Raw genomic sequence first — 18,207 nt, 5'->3', positions numbered from 1 at the left:
CAGCCAAGTGCAATACAATGGTGGCATGGGGAGCACAACACAACCAAGTGCAACACAATGCTGGCATGCTAAACACAATGCAGGTAAACTGAACATAACAGCTAATTTCAACACAACAGTCAAGTGCAACACAATGCAACCAAGTGCAACACAATATAGGCAGATTGAACACAACACAACCAAGTGCAACACAATGCAGACGAAGCTGAACATAAAGCAACCTGTTGCAACACAATGCAGCCAAGTGCAACACAATGCAGGCAGTTTGAACACAGCTCAGCCAAGTGCAACACAATGCAGGCAGGCTGAACACAGCACAGCCAAGTCCATCACAACATACCATGGTGCAATACAACACAGGCAGGCAATTAAACTAATTAAATAAATAAATTTTTATCTAACCTAACTTGTAAACCTCCAGGGCTAACCTGTCAACCCTGTGGGACACTAACATGTGGAACACTGACCCTGCTAAACAATACTTTATATCTTACTTCCTTGTGCTACCAGAGGCTTAAGAGAGCCTTGTCGACCATCAAGGTCAGTGCTTTGTAGGGTTGAGAGACAAGCCCCACACCATTAAAAGTTTGATTAAGTTTAGATTTATTGACTTAATTCGCTTAACTTCATTTATGTTTTTTTTATTTTTATTTTTTTTTTTAATAATCTTGGGTTTACTGTTGCTGTTGTTATTTCTTGAATAACATAAATTTTGATATGTGTGTTTGTTTTAAGAATAGCTCAGTAGTATGTTACACCCACATCATTAATGGATTTTTTTTTTATTTATTTACTTTTTATCTTACCTACAGTGTTGGAAAGGACATGTACACTCCATGCAGAAGTTAGAACCTTGTAAAGGGCTGTAGACAGTTATCTTAGTTTTATTGGGGTGATGCTAGTAGATCCTCTAATGTGGGGATCCCTCAAATATCCATATGGAGTGGAACTTCAGTTTTCAAACTTAATTTGTTCCTGAACGTCGATTGAAATCTGAAATGTTTGAAAACCGAAACTGTTTTCCCCATAGGAATCAATGTAAAATAGATTAATCTGTTCTCAGACACCAGCCCACCATGTCTTAGTGGGTAATGACCAATGTTCCCACTGCTAAGATGGCTGCTCCACAACATCTCCAGCTTAGAAATTATTTATTCAGAAAAGATGTATTGAATGAATTTAGTGACACAAAACTCATCAAAAGATATTGTTTAGACCATGCAGGCATTCTCTTTGGGGAAGTCTTACAGAGGGACACGGGAGTGGAGCAACCCACCCACTGCCAAAATGAAGGTGACCATAACAGACATCTTGCTGCTGGGAAAAGCTATTGGAAAAATGCAGTCATGCAGCAGTGATGGCCTTGGGGATCATAGAAAGAGCCACAGGAGGCTTGGGATTACTCCTGAGTGCTGAACCACGTTTGTTTACATCAAGGTTCTTTAATGGGACACATTTAACTTGTTTCAAAGATTGAATTACTGTCTTACCCTCTGTGACTCTCCTCCAAATATATATAATAATAAAGGAAATATTTATAGCAACTAGATATTAGTAGTAAATGGCAGCTTTTGCTATGTTTTGCTGTATTTGAAGTCAAGTAACTTTGTTTCTAAAACCAAATTATGGTATAGCAATGGAAGCAATTATGAATTAAAATTTTTATTTGAAAACAGAGTTGTTTGGAAAGGGAGGTGTCCACTAACCGAGGTTCCACTGTATATAATTATTGTTATGACTATATACAACTGCCCCTCACAGCTGCCACTGACTTGGTTCAGCTTATCCCTAGACTACTTGCTCTGTTGTAGCCTAGCATGGGGCACAAATACAATGAATCCAGGCACCTGCTGATCACCAATAACTACAAAGCCTCTCAGGTCACCACCTTGTTTTCACCCACTGATAGGGAAGAGAGTATGCTGAATGCCAACTTACCCACCTGGCTGAGAAAGAACTAATCAGCCATGTACTAGGGAGCACTGTCAACACAGACTATACATAAAATAGGGTATAGTAGTCTGTTGGACTACCATCACAGTAATGAAACCACCCACATCCAACAAGGATATTATAAACTCGCCAAAGAACAGCCTTTCTACAGTCTCCCAAAAGACAGGCACACTGATACTGCTGGTGGAGCTCAGGGAGAGAGAAGACAACTGTAATCTAACAGAATATTGTAAGGTCCTGTAATCTCAGACGCTCACAGCTGCAAGCTCTGAGCATCAGTAGCATTTAACAACATATGACACTCAGAACACAGCACACACAAAAACCCAGACACACCAGCTACAACAGGGTGCTGTGCTTCAGCAGAAAAAGGGATATAACAAGTGTGTGCTCCCTCCAAAATCTAGGCACAGATATGATGGACAGTTGGACAATGCCAGACTGCAGGCAGAGTCACCCTCTGCACCACAGGAGCAGCAGCAAACAGAGCCACAAATGCTTTTTTGCACATTATCTGGATTCACCCAAATTGCAGTTTCCTGTAACACCTAAATAATATACAATATAATAAGGCGTAATGTGGTTATCCCACCTGTTCACATAAATTAGTTATGCCCTCCCTTTGCATGCCTCTCTTAACTGTATGCCTGGTCTATCTGGTATCTTGCCTGCTACTGAGGTGGTGAGGCATGAGAAAGACAGTTAAGCTAATCCTGGCAATGCCAGACACAGGATGGGGATAGAAAGAGAAGTAGGGAAGGGGAAAGTGGAGAACTGGGGCTGTGAAAGCTCACCCCATGCTGCTTTCCCACTCACTGGTGCTCAGTCTAAAATGAATGTTATGTTTCAAAAATTAATATGGGGTTTTTTGGAGGACTGGGTGGAAATTAACTGCACTGTGAGGGAGAGCAACTCTTCAGCTATATTCTCTGCTAAATATAACTTTCAGAAAGGAAGAAGAATGGAGGAAATTAAATGGGGAAGGACAGCTTTTAATTTACGAGTATATAGCAAGGTGTGCCATGACACATCTGCCTTCCCTTGCTCTCTCTCTCTCTCTCTCTCTCTCTCTCTCTCTCTCTCTCTCTCTCTCTCTCTCTCTCTCTCTCTCTCTCTCTCTCTCTCTCTCTCTCTCTCTCTGTCGCCTTCCCACTAATTCTCTGGTTTCTATTCTCGCAGCACTTAACAATATATATATATATATATATATATATATATATATATATATATATATATATATATATATATATATATATATATATATATATATATATATATATATATATATATATATATATATATATATATATATATATATATATATATATATATATATATATATTCTATATATATAGAAAGCTGGAGATGTTGTGGAGCAGCCATCTTAGCAGTGGGAGTTTCAGTCATTACCTGCTAAGACATGGTGAATGGGAAAATAGTTTCAGTTTCCAAACATTTCAGATTTCAAACAGCATTCAAGAATGAATTAAGTTAAAAAACCAAGGTTCCACTGAATATATATATATATATATATATATATATATATATATATATATATATATATATATATATATATATATATATATATATATATATATATATATATATATATATATATATATATATATATACAGCGGAACCTAGGTTTTCAAACTTAATTCATTCCTGAATGCTGTTCAAAATCCTAAATTCTTGAAAGACTGAAACAATTTTCTACCTAGGAATCAATATAAAATTGATTAATCTGTTCTCAGACACCTGTCCACCATGTCTTAGCAGGTAATGATTGACACTCCCACTGCTAAGATGGCTGCTACACATCTCCAGCTTAGAATTTTTTTTCATCCAGAAAGGATGTACTGAATGAACTTAGTGACACATAACTCATCAAAAGATACTGTTTAGATCATGCAGGTCTTTGTCACTGATCTAGTGAGGGAAGCCTTACAGAGCGACACAGAGAGGAACAACCCACTTACTGCCAAAGTTAAGGTGATCATAACACTTAGATATCTTGCTGCTGGGAAAAGCTACTGAGAAAATGCAGTTGTGCAGTAGTGATGGCATTGTGGGCCATAGAGAGAGCCACAGGAGGCTCAGGATAACTCCTGAGTACAGAACCTTGTTTGCTTTCATCTAGGTTCTTCAACTTCTTCAACGGGATCACATTCACCTTATTTCAAAGATTGAATTAATGTCATACCCTCTGTGTCTCTCCATATATATAAAAATGAAGAGTAATAAATGGCAGCTTTTGCTATGTCTTGTAGTATTTGAATTCAAGTAACTTTGTTCTAAAAAACAAATTATGGTATGGCAATTGAAGCAATTATGAGTTAAAATTTTTTTTCAAAAATGAGTTTTTCGAAAAGGGAGATGTATGGTAACCGAGGTTCCAATATATATATATATATATATATATATATATATATATATAATATATATATATATATATATATATATATATATATATATATATATATATATATATATATATATATATTGAAACCCTCTTCAATTAAAACTTGTGGGGAGACCTGGGTTCATTTAGGTGGGAGTACAAAATTTAATGATCCAGTCCCTGTTGTGTCCCTGCAGTCTGGACTGAACATGTTCATAAAAGTTTCTCCTTTTTTTGGCCTTATATTGTATGGCTTTTTATGTAAAATATGATTGCATCATCATATTTAGAAGTGGTACAACATAGTTGTATTGGGTTGACCTGAAATTTGTTTTTCTTTTTCTTTTTTCTTTTTCTGTATTTTTTTTTTTCTTTTTTTTGGTATGTGCAAAATTTTGATAAAGAATTTCTTTCCCTCATCCACTGAGGTGTCCTGCCATTAAATTCGTTTCACACACTGCAAGACATGTATGATCAGTTTTTTTTTTTCCTTTTTTTCTCATATTTTTCTGATATAGTAATTTTTCCTTAGTCTCCTATAAATATCTTTAGTCCCTTTCTCTCTGTGTACATCAAACATAAAATTTTAGCTCTAACTCTAACCTTGAATTTATATACAAAAAATAAGGATATATAATTATTTTATAAATCCAACAAATAATCAATGTATCTGCATCATATATCTTTTGCATTAATATTTTACTTATTTTAAACAATGGAATAGTGGTTTTTTACCTAGAAATATGATGAAATGTAATAAAATTCTATTACTGACCCGCCCCCATGCACTAATTCAGGTGTGAAATCATGAATCGCTTTAGGCCTATATACAAAACTAATTGGAGTAACTAAAAGAAAATTATGTCTGCTTTCTTCACATGTCCTGATGTGTGTATCCTGTGAATTTCAAGTACCTATCTCCAATAGTTAATTTACACCAACTCCTTCAACATTATTGCTTGATATCTTAAAATGGCGGATTTTACTATATGAAAATTATCTCCGTTGCTATTCCTGTTACACATATATGGGCTATTTCAACATATGAAAGTATGAGAAATGAATAATGTCTGCTGTTGAAACTATTGTTTAAAGTTGATTTTGATTTTTGACATATTTGAAGGTCAAATTTTTGTTTACTTTTTCATAAAAAAAAAAAAAAAAATCACTATTGTACACGAAAAACGAGAGCAGACATTGATCTCTTATCCTTCCTGATTAAAATGCTTTTTAAATGAAAGAAATTGGTCAATAAATGAGGGAGGAGGTTCTAGTTGAACATAAACATTTTAATATGGGATTCATGACTCTACAACCTCCTCTTATGGCAATCAATACTTGTTTGATTCTACACTTGTTTCCATAAATGTAAATATTGATCAGTAAAAAGTTACATGAACTATAAGATTTTATTTGCTAACTTATACTCACTATAATTACTCAGTTTTTAACTTTATTTAATTTTCAGATGACTGCTTCATCTAATGATGTAAAACCAAGACTTAGTATGTTGTTATCAAAATAGAGAAACACAAGTATTTTCTGAAGGAGGGACAGTAATGGTGGGAAGGCAACACATCACTGGTGCCTCAGTCCAGCAGGTTTATCCACTGAGTTGTGCCAGTGAATGAAGTATACTATATACAGCTTACAAAACATACTTACATACAAAAAAATAAAGTCCACAAGGGACCAAACCAAAGCCCAGGATGCTGGTAGAGAGAATCCCTGCTCACCACCACCCTGTCAGCCAGGTGAACACCCATACTTCTGACATGCAAGCATGCATGAGTGAGAAAGAGGGACGTTTGGTGACTATTTAGCCATTAAATACCAAGTAACAATCAAATATCAACAAGGATATGTAACACAAGGCCCAGTCATTTCAAACTTCAATTCAGTTTATGTAAAGTTCTTGAAAAATTGAAATTGGGCTTGAAGCAGGTTAGATTATCCAGTTATAATTAATTATATGGGTTCAAATTAGAGAGGATTTAATGTGTACATATGATGTGTTTTTAGGTAGTTGTTTTTACCTATGGTCTGACCATTTTGAATTGAGCATTTAGGCATTGTCCTTTCCAGGGATTCTCTGGCCTGTGGCACTGCCAAACCTTGTACTGGGCAATTATCAGATTAGAGCCTATGTGTCACTAATTATCTTGCTCCCCCCCCATCTCTCTCTCTCTCTCTCTCTCTCTCTCTCTCATCTCCTTCTCTCTCTCTCCTCTCTCTCTCTCCTCTCTCTCTCTCTCTCTCTTCACATATGTAATCTACATTTCATGCAAATTTTGCAGATTTATTTCTATTAGAGATCTATACTTGCTTATGAATCATTAGAATTGGAGAAAAAATCTGCCTGTCACTCAGTCAAGCTGCCCCCCTCTCCCCCTCCGCCCCCCCCCCCCCTCTCTCTCTCTCTCTCTCTCTCTCTCTCTCTCTCTCTCTCTCTCTCTCTCTCTCTCTCTCTCTCTCTCTCTCTCTCTCTCTCTCTCTCTCTCTCTCTCTCTCTCTCTCTCTCTCTCTCTCCCCCTCTCTCTCTCCCCTCTCTTTCTCCCTCTCTCTCTCTCTCTCTCTCTCTCTCTCTCTCTCTCTCTCTCTCTCCTCTCTCTCTCTCTCTCTCTCTCTCTCTCTCTCTCTCTCTCTCTCTCTCTCTCTCTCTCTCTCTCTCTCTCTCCTCTCTCTCTCTCTCTCTCTCTCTCTCTCTCTCTCTCTCTCTCTCTATTTAAATGTGGTAGATCTCTTAAGATATAATATTCCCCTTAAACTGTGATGTTATATTTTTATTCTTTAGTTACGATTTTTTTCCACACCACCATCGAGGTAAAAATGAAAGCATGTTGGTGGCTTTCTCTCTTTGGGCAACAGCTCTTGAGTGTTCAAGTAATGACCCCCTATTAGCCTTTTCTCCCAAAAAATACTCATTTACTGAGTAAGTAAGCCCTTTTCTTGACTGTGGAGGTGACGAGAGCGAGCAGGAGAGGTAGCTTCCATCCTGGCTGGTGGCGTGAGAGGAAGTGACCGTGGATTAACATGGTCACTCTGACCGTATGACCTCACTCAGTCACCCATAGAAAAGTGACAACGCCTGGAAGAAACATTAAGTATTGTGGCACTTGCAAAAAAACATGCTAGTATCATAAAAAACGTATATTACACTAACTTGCCTTCCTATGGCATCACAGTGTATATATACTACAACACCATTTAATTTTCAGGTAGGAAGTACCTGACATAAGGTGTGTCTTGGTATAAGTGTGGTAGTGCCATAGTTGTATTGTACGGGGCACTAGCCAAAGCTCATTTTGTCCTGTCTCCATATACATATTTATCCTGTTTCCCTTTAAACATGTTTATTTACCTAGTTTACCTAGTTGTATTGTATAGGGCATGAGCCAAAGCTCATTTTGTCCTGTCTCCATAACCATATATCTAGTTTCTCATTAAACATGTGTACACTGTTTGCCACTACCACCTCTTCCTTCAGATCATTCAAGATTTCGTTAGTTTGATACGGGAAGCTGTATTTCTTGATGTTGCTTGAACATCCACTCTTCTTTATTTTCTCTCCTTGCCCCCTCTTCCGTTTCTCTCCTTCCATCTGTGGTACCAAGTCATTTCTGTCTATTCTGTATATATTGTTTACTAATTTGTACATTGTTATCAGATCTCCCCTTTCTCTTCTCTCTTGTAGTATTGGTAATCATAGCTTAAGTCTTTCAATTCTGGTATCATCTTTGTTGCTATCTTCTGTATTCTTTCCAGTTTCTGTGTATCTTTTTTTCTATGTGGAGCCCAAACTGTGTCAGTGTGTGTGTGTGTGTGTGTGTGTGTGTGTGTGTGTGTGGGGGGGGGGGGGGGGTGCTTAACTAATTGTTCATACCTAATTGTATTTATGCAGGACTGAGTCAAGCTCATAATGTTCTGTCTGTTAGTTAATTTACCATATTTATCTTTAAAGCTATGAATGCTGCTTGCACACACAACTTTGTCAGTCAGTGCATTCTATTGGCTGATTGCTGTCAGGAAAACTATATTTCCTCATCTTTTTTTGTTCTTTCGTACAATTTCTTATTGTGTCCTCTCAGTGTTGATTATTGTGGCACCACAAAATCCATGTGTGTGTGTGTGTGAATCATTATTTAGGAGTGATTAGAATATATAAAAATAAGGTAACTACATTAACAGTATATTTTTTCATTAGATTTCAGTCTCTGTGGTAAGATGGAGGATGACTTTGACCCATACAGCCTTCCTCCAGAGGTGACCACCCAACCTCATGCTCTCATTGGAATGTTGGGTATGTGATAAGCATCATTTGAGCCTTCTGTCATTCTGACTTGAATTATAGTTGCCAAAAATAAGATTGTCAGGTAGATGACATGATTTTGTTACAGGACTGGATACTTCAAATAAGGCAACACACAAAGCTGTATGGGAAGCATTTGCTCTTAACCGCAGGACAGATCGGACCCCTTTGCATTTCTGCCACTTGAATAATGACTTTCAAATGCCTCCTATGAAACAAAAGGTGAGTGTTTGGGAGATACAGTAAGTGATGTGCTTGAAAATAAGAGAATGTACTGGAAGATTGTTTCAAAAAGATGAAATTAAAAGAAAAATAATCCTATAAGAATGATAGGGATTTTGACGTACAAATTGGACTGGACTTCAACATTTATTCATTCATTTATTTATTTATTTATTTTCTATGTAAGAGGGCCATTGGCCAAGGGCAACAAAAATTATTATGAGGAAAAATAAAGGCCCACTTGAATGCCAGTTCCCAGAGAGGTTCCAAAGAGATAAATCACATAATGAAGTACAAGTGTGTTGAAATCTCCCATTTGAAGGAGTTCATGTCTTGGGAAAAAGGAAATACATAAGTAGCCAGGGAGTTTTAGAGTTTACCAGAGAAAGAAATGAATGATGGACAGAATAATGGTGAGAAAAAAGTAGAAAGTTTTGTAGGTGGAGGCTGTGGGAAGAGGGGAGGCATGCAATAAAAGAGGATAACCAAGACTCAGTAAGGAAATCCAGATTGCCAGTAGACTGGCCATGACAGAACCCATACTTACAATCAGATATAAGATTGTGAAGTGATAGATGTTTAAGAATCTTCCTGCTGAGGGTAGACTCAAGAACTTCAGAGAGCCAGGAAACCAAAGCAATCAGATGGTAGTTTTGAGGGATTAGAGCAGTTACTCATTTTAGGAATGAGGCTGAATGTAGGCACACTTCTAGAGGCAGGAAGTTGGAAGAGTTTGACAAGACAAGGTGTAAGCATGGAGGCACAAGTTTGGAGAACAATAGGAGGGACCCTGTTAGGTTCATAAGCCTTCTAAGGGTTTAAGCCTGGGGGGGCATGGAAAACATCACTGTGAAGGATCTTAATGGGTTGCATGAAGTAATCAGAGGGTGGAGGAGAGGGTGGAACAAGCCCTGAATCATCCAAGGTGCAGTTTTCGGAAAAGGTTTAAACAAAGAGTTCAGCTTTAGAGATAGATGATATGGCAGTGGTGTTATCAAGTTGAAATAAAGGAGAGAAAGATGAAGAAGTGAAGTTATTTGAAATATTTTTAGCTATGTGCCGGAAGTCATGAGGGGAGTTAGATGTAGAAAAATTTTGACACTTTCTCTTGATGAAGGCATTTTTGGCTATTTTTTTGGCATGATTCTGGATAGAAATATAAAGTGCATGAAATTCAAGTGATGGAAAGCTCAAGTACCTTTTGTGGGCTACCTCTCTATCATGTATATCATGAGAACATCCTGTATTAAACCAAGGTTTGGAAGTGTTAGGGTGAGAGAAAGAGTAATGAATGTGTGTCTCCATGCCAGACATTATCACCTTTGTTATGTGCTTAGCACACAGAGACATGTCTCTGACACAGAAGTAGAAGTCATTCCATGGAAAATCAGAATAATACCTCCTCAGGTGCCCCCAATTAGCAGATGCAAAATGCCAGAGGCACCTCCACTTTGGGGGATCCTGAGAAGGATTGGAGTGATAGGACACGGTAGAGATAGGATGTGGTGATTGGAGGAGCCTAATGGAGAAGGCAGAGTGACAGCATAAACAGAAGGATTAGAGGTTGGGTAAAGGTCTAGAATGTTGGGTGTGTCTCCAAGACAAGAATGCATGTAGGATGTTGTATCAATTGCTTTAGGTCATGGAGGATAGCAAAGTTAAAAGCAAGTTCACCAGGTTGGTCAATGAAGGGAGAGAAAAGCCAAAGCTGGTAGTGAACATTGAAGTTTCCAAGAATGGAGATCTATGTGAAAGGGGAGAGTTAGGATGTGCTCCACTTTGGAAGTTAAATAATCAAAAAAAATTTTATAGTTAGAGGAGTTAGGTGAGAGGCATACAGCACAGATAAATTTAGATTGAGAGTGACTCTGTAATCATAGCCAGATGATGGAAACTTTGAAAGATTCAAGAGCATGGGCAGGAGAGCAAGTTTAGTTTTGCACATAGACACAACATCCAACTTTGGATTGAAAATGAGGATAGAGAAAGTAGGAGGGAACATAGGCTACTGTCAGTTATTTGAGACACCTGTGTTTTGGTGAGAAAAATATGAGGTTTAGTAGAGAAAAGGTGGTGTTCCACAGATTGAAAATTATATATAAAGCCATGAATGTTGCAGAAGTTAATGAAAAAAAAAGTTGAGGTGGGGCATCAAGACACTTAGGGTCAGTACCAGAGAAAGGGCAGTCTGACGTGGGTATATTTATGGTCCCTTCCCCCTAATAGAGATTCCACGACTGGTGTGGGAAGTTGCCATAAAATCTTGAATTTCAAGGGAAGGGTGTGTGTGTATTAGGTGCATGTAGAGTTGTGCGAAAGAGAGGAGTTATCTTTAGAGGGCAGGCTATGACTGCCCTCTTGTGTTATGAGACACAAAGGGAAATGTTCAGTGAGGTCACAGCTGGATCACTGGAAAGTTCACAGTACCCCTTGATCCAGCACAAACTGGTCTAGTGTTTGAAACCAATCTGAGTGTAATTATCTTTTTAGTAGGTGTCTATTGCCTCCTTGTCAGATTTATCAGATTAATGATGTTTTTACATTTTTTCATAATAATTGTGAGAATCTTGTATCCACAACACATAAGTGTCAGATTTATCAGATTAATGATATTTTTACATATTTTCATAATAATTGTTAGAATCTTGTATCCACAACACATAAGTTTGTATTCAGAACAAATGTAAGAGGCTTTAATTTTAATTATTTTTTTTATTTATTCTGTCTTCACTGTGAAGGAAAGGCATTGATCATGGTACAGAACTAAGGTTCTTACCAGGGTTTAGCAAAATTAAGAAAGGATAAAGTCTGGTTTGCATATCTTCTGGTGCATTTCTCAGAATAGTCTTTGCTTGACACTTACTTTTGTTTTCTGTACAAGCTTTTTATACATTTCAGAGACAGTCTTACGAATGGTATATTCCAAAGGGCATCCTCAAATCAAACTGGATCCCCAAGTACCTTTACCATGTGCCAGCTCTTGTTGTCCTGTTTTATGACCTGGATTGGAATGACAGCAGTTGGACAGAGAAGAAAAATGAAGTTGCTGGTCAAGTTCAGTCACTCAAGTAAGCACTCAAGTACTGAACATGAATAATTATTGTTACTAAGTTGAAATGGTGGCCATGGTGGTAGTATGTCTGTCTTACATTCACATATTGACTGGATGGGGATAACTTTGTAATGTCTCCTTTCATGTTATAACTCATTCACTTTGCTCAGTAAGACAGTGATTCTCAAACTTTGTTGTTTAGCGGTGCACTGATGGCACATTTTGAACATCGACAGCACATCAACCCTGTAGTTAGTGCAGTGCAGGCCTACTAAAAAGTTTGAGATTTAATTGTTAAATTGCTGCAATCACTTATATAGTAAAACCTCTCTGATCCTGTGATGCTGTGATTCCTTATATCATCATGAGTTTGTATATTTTGTATTTTTTGGATTTTTGTTGTTTGTGTGCTTTCAAATGTGTTCCAGTGATCACTGGGCATTTTTACCTTTCATCATGAGAGCCAGAGAGGCCCTCACTGAATTTTTTTATGTGATGTAGGAGATATCTTGCAGCTCTTGTGATCTGCTGGGTAGAAAGCCCATACTCCACGTAATAGAAAATGTAGTGGTGGAAGAAAAATGGAGTTATAAAGGCAACCTAGAGTGTAAAAAGCTTTGGATCTTTATATAGAGCTGAAATTTGAAGGAAGGATTATGTTGTTTGCAAGTAATTATATTTTGGATACAATACATAATTATAAACCTCTGTGCACATGAATGTGTGTGTGTGTGTGTGTGTGTGTGTGTGTGTGTGTGTGTGTGTGTGTGTGTGTGTGTGTGTGTGTGTGTATTTACCTAGTTGTATTTACCTAGTTGTGCTTTATGGGAAAAGAGCTATGCTTGTGCTGTCCCATCTCCATATCTTTTAATATCCAACTTAGTCTTGAATCCATGTATGACTTCCAAACATCAGTACTTCTCTATATGGAAAGCTATACTTTTTTTATGTTTGTTCTACAAGTACTCTTCTTCAGCATGTTTCCATGTCCTAGTATCACATGTATCCCAAACCATTAAGTTATTTTGGTCCACTTCCTCCACTCCCTCATATGCTCTATATATCACAGTCAGGTCTCTCCTTTCTCTCCTTTTTTCCAATGTTGGTAGGTTTAACTTTTCTAATCTCTTCATATGTTAAGTCCCTGATATTTGGTACCTTCTTTGTTGCTCCTCTCTGAACTCTCTTGAAACTCTTTATGTTCTTTTTCTCATAGGACAACCACACTACTGCTGCATATTCCAGTCTAGGTTTAATCAGTGATATAATCATCTTCCTGATTATCTCTTTATCCATATACACAAAAGCCTGCCTTATTCTTCTTAATAAGTTATAAGTTTCTCTTGTAATTTTGCTAATGTGTTTCCCTGGGGTCAAATTCCCTGTCACTTTAACACGTATATCCTTTTCCTCTTCTGCTCAACTCAGTCTTTTTACCATTCAACACATAATTTATGCTCTTTACTCTCATTCCAAATTCTATTACTTTATATTTCTTTAGATTAAATTCCATTTATCATCTATGACTCCACTCTGATATCTTGTTCAGATCTTTCTGTAACACTCCACAATCCTCCTTATTCTCAACTTTTTTCAGCAACTTGGCATCATCCACAAAAAAGGCTCATATAGCTCTTCACAGTCATATCATTTATATAAACTGCAAACATGATTGGTGCAAGTACTGAACCTTGGGGTGTTCCACTTGTGACTTTCCTCCATGATGATTCCTGATCTTTTACCACTGTTATCATCTCTCTATTAGTCAAGAAATTTTCCATTCATCTCAGCAGGCCACCCCTTAGCCCACCATCATGCTTCAACTTCCACAGCAATCTACTGTGTGGTGCTTTATCTAAGGCTTTCTTCAGGTCTAAATAAACACAATCTATCCAACCATCTCTCTTTTGCATTATATCCACCACTCTAGAATAAAAACTCAGTAAATTTGTAACACACGATCTCCCTCTCCTAAATCCAAATTGTTGCTTTGTCATCATTTCATTTTCTTTTAGGTACTGCATCCATTCATTCTTCACTATTCTTTGATACATCTTACACACCACACTTGTTAGAGACACTGATCTATAGTTTAAAGGCTCCTCTTTGTTACCACCTTTATAGATTGGCACTATATTGGCTCTCTTCCATTCAATTGAAACTCTACTTTCATTCAGGGACCTCTCAATAATACTGTGGACTACCCATGTCAACTGCTGATTGCTTTCTTTCAATATCCATCCTGACACTCCATCAGGTCCTGAGGCCTTTCTAATGTTTAATCCCTCCAACTGTTCCCGGACGTCTTCTTCAATCACTTGGATTTCCCCCAGACCCATTTCCTCACTCATCTCACTCTGCCATACAAATGTTCTCTTTTTTGTGAACACTAATTGAAAACTCTTGTTCATTATCTCTGCCATTCCAGCCAGATCCTCAAACATTTGACCATTCACTTTCAACCTACCTATTTATTCCTCTTCTATTTTTCATTTTGCTATTTACATATTTGAAGAATAGTTTTGGTTTCTCCTTATATTTGTCCATAACATCTTTCTCATAACTTTTCCTTTCTTTAATAACCCTTACATACTCATTTCTTGTAGTTGTGTAGTATTGCCACAGCTCCTGTGTACTTTTCCTCCTCCATCTATTCCATGTCTTGTCTCTCTCCTCCCTCGCTATTTCACATCTTCTGTTATACCAGTCATTATTATATCTTCTTTTTGTATTTACTTTTAGTACATACCTTTTTCTCTCCCTCCTCATATATATTGATGAAAGCTTCCCACTTCTTTTGCATTTTACTTGCTTGGGTAAATGCATTCCAGTCCACCTCACCAATATATCTCATTTGTTAAAAATTTGTCTTACCATAGTTAAATCTTTCATTTCTGTAATCTTCACATCTACTTTCCTATCTTTTTTCTTTAATATTGTAATGAAGTACCAGCTGCCCACCAGCCAGCCTGGGCTCACCTTAACTTCACCACTGGAGTGAAAACTAAAAAAATCTCCTGCCAGGGTAAACAAACATAAAACATACAAATAACACTTTAATGGATATCAAAATAAATCAATACACAACTCGTGTAAACTCACAAGAAAGGGAAAAAGAAATAACTAAATGAAACCTATACACCTCGAAATTTCCAGTTGCAGGACATGACTGGCAACCCTCATTCACACGAACGCTTCTGGTTCCCTGCTGAGTGATGACAGGCGTCTCCCTCTTGTCACCACAAACTGATAGGGCTCAGGATGGCCACACACTACACCACTCCTCCAGTAGACAGGCACACACTTGTGAAGATGGCTGCGGCTACAGTCCTTAACCCTTTCCATCCGGCAATCGTATATATACGATTGCAAAAATGCGTCCGTAGCGACGGCGATCATACCAGTAATCAAGAATTTTCGCGCCTCAATTTTGAGGTCCAAGCACGGTTTCTCGAGTCAGATGGTGTGAGTGGAAGTGTCTGGCATGTTTCCACATGTAGTGTTGTCACTAGCTCTGGAAATTTAGCGGTAACTAAGCTATTTTCCCTTTCTCCGGGCGACACTCGGCAACCCCAGCGACCCGCCGGGTGGAAAGCACTCGCCGGGTGGAAAGCACCATGATAAGTGTGAAGAGACATCCTGATAAGAGCCATGGATCTCAGATCATAACTCACCATGGAGCAGGACACAACATATGTATTTAGCAGTGCTTCTGAGTTTGAAGACAGTGACAGTGAATATTTAGAAGATGAAGAAAGCGAAGACATTAGTGAGGACTCAGAAAATGATTTACAGGATCCACCTGTTTTATCAGAACAGAGAGATGATACCTATCATTCTTTCATGGTAATTTTTTCATTATCTTCGATTTTATAATAAAATGGTAGAAGGTAACTTGTCAGAGAGAGAGAGAGAGAGAGAGAGAGAGAGAGAGAGAGAGAGAGAGAGAGAGAGAGATAATGTTATTTGCCTGAAACTTGATATGAAAAGGGATGAAATCTCTCTCTCTCTCTCTCTCTCTCTCTCTCTCTCTCTCTCTCTCTCTCTCTCTCTCTCTCTCTCTCATTGGAAGTGTACAATTTCCCCTCCAAGATGAGAGAGAGAGAGAGAGAGAGAGAGAGAGAGAGAGAGAGAGAGAGAGAGAGAGAGAGAGAGTGTGTGTGTGCACGCAGCGTCATTGCTCTCCGGGCTGTTTCTGGATGATGGATCACAGAGCGGGAGGAGGAGGAATCCTTTATAAGGCATAAACTCAACTTTGAGAGGTCACATCGAGCTACAAAGTATATCATTGTATTCAGAATAACAAAGAGAAAATAATTATTAGTATTCAAACAATTTTCTGACAATTTCTAGGTTTACCATTTTTAGCCGTCATACAAAACGGGAAAATAATTTAAGCGCTGGAAGGAAAGGGTTAAGCATCACCGTGAAACTCCTGCTATGCTGACAAAGCTACACAATCCAGACCTCTAAAACAACGCCTCAAGTGTCTGTGTTCTGCTCCAAAATCTCTCTCGTTCCAAAACAAACACTTCCCATCAGACCCCACGCTAAGCAGCTGAACATCACGATGTGTCTAGCTCTGCCTGACTCCTCACACTCAGCCCCTCAAACTTTGTGCATGCCCTTGTGCACATTCATTGCACACAAGACACTTATTTCCATCTTTCCTTTCTTGCTCTGCTAGCCTACAAGACCGCCTCAATCTCGCAGGTTCTCTTCTTTCTGACCCCACTACTTCCTTAGTCTCCTTTTTCTGACTTGCTTCCTCCCCAGCCTGTTCACACTCCGGCCTAATCACTTGATCCTCCTCCCTCTCCAGACCTGCTTCTTCTTCTATCTCCTCACGCTCGGGTATTGTGGTCAAATCATTCCCGTTTTCCTCCACCCTGGATGGGGACCCATCATCAAACCCAAATCGTTGCAACACCTCGGTCATATCAGGCATCTCTAATTTTTCCTCTTCCACTTGCTTTCCCTCCTCATCTTCCTCTGAAATTTGCCTGTCCTCTACATGCCTTGTCCTGTTGTTGCTGTTCAGATGAACCCTCACAATACTCTGCTCTCAAGGGTTTCAGATTATTCCTATGTAGCACTTTCTCATAACCTTGTTCATCTTCTGGTCTCACCTGATATACCCCACTAACCTTATCCAGCACTTCTACAATTACCCAGACCTCTTCTGCAAATTTAGGATGGATCTTATTCCTCCCAACCACTGAATGATCTCTCAGCAAAACCCATTGACCCTCCTGCAAAGATTCTCCTATTGTCTGCTCTTGCCATCTCCTTCTATTACCATCATTATACTGTTTCATGTTCTCCTTAGCTGCCTTCCAGGCTTTCTGTTGGATCTCCCAGAGCTTCCTAACCCACTGATGGTGGGTAATAGCAGCCTCGTCCCTACCCACTGAGAACCGGTCCATAGGTAGATAAGGCTCCACCCCAAACACCAGATAGTGTGGTGAGAACCCAGTCACAGCATGTGGTGTGCTGTTGTAGATGGCAGTCTAGGCCACTGCTCCCTTTGCTCTTTACACAAAATAGCCAACATGCCATGAATGGTACGATTGAACTGCTCACATACCCCATTACCCTGAGGATGATATGGGGAAGTCCAGGACTTTTTCACTTGATGGTGCATGCACAGCTCTTGCACTAGCTGCCCTTCAAAATTCCTGCCTTGATCACTATGAATTTGCTCTGGACACCCAAACTGGTTAAAAATTTCCTCTACTAAGATTTTACCTATGGTATTTGCCTTCTGATTCTTGGTAGGAATAGCTAAAGCAAACTTGCTGAACACATCTGTTATTACCAATACATTCTCCTTCCCATCTCTAGCAGGCTCAAGCACTGTAAAATCCATGGCCAAGACTTCCCAGGGTCGACTAGCCTCAATTGTTCCCAGGCGAGTCTTTGCCATGGGCCTCTCCTCTTTTGCCATGACATATGTCTTACACCCAGCCACATAACTTTTTTACATCCTCATGCAATCCTGGCCAAGCAAACTTCCTGTTGATTAAGGCAGTAGTTCTAGCTACCCCCTGATGGCCCCATTCGTCATGATCTCCCCTCATCACCTCCTTTCTCTGTCCCTTAGGTAAAACTACTCTCCATTTGCTGCAGTTCTTCTTATCTCCTGCCCAATATATCACTCCATCCCTCATAAACAACTTCCGCCTCACTCTCCACAACTGTCTGAATTCTTCTTATTGCAGCAAATCTCTTATTTCCCTCACATGCAACCTGCCAACCATTTGTATCCAT

The 18,207-nt window shown here is 38.7% G+C and overlaps 1 protein-coding gene across 5 annotated transcripts in view; it reads left to right on the top strand.

Annotated features, from left to right (window-relative positions):
* LOC135090829 (trafficking protein particle complex subunit 11-like) overlaps positions 1-18,207 on the top strand; it is a 193,274-nt gene that overhangs the window by 7,459 nt on the left and 167,608 nt on the right. For 4 of the 5 annotated variants that reach the window (XM_063987916.1, XM_063987917.1, XM_063987918.1 and 1 more), the window contains exons 2-5: positions 5,823-6,108; positions 8,559-8,654; positions 8,752-8,885; positions 11,784-11,953. In XM_063987916.1, the coding sequence (XP_063843986.1) occupies positions 5,982-6,108; positions 8,559-8,654; positions 8,752-8,885; positions 11,784-11,953 (527 nt within the window). In that variant the 5' untranslated portion in view covers positions 5,823-5,981. The remainder of the gene's footprint in view (positions 1-5,822; positions 6,109-8,558; positions 8,655-8,751; positions 8,886-11,783; positions 11,954-18,207) is intronic. The other variant, XM_063987919.1, reaches the window with a different exon arrangement.

This window comes from Scylla paramamosain, chromosome 36 (genome assembly GCF_035594125.1).
Source record: "Scylla paramamosain isolate STU-SP2022 chromosome 36, ASM3559412v1, whole genome shotgun sequence".
Taxonomy (NCBI): Eukaryota; Metazoa; Arthropoda; class Malacostraca; order Decapoda; family Portunidae; genus Scylla; species Scylla paramamosain.
Note: the sequence above shows the minus strand (reverse complement) of the source record. Positions and strands in the feature narration are given on the sequence as shown.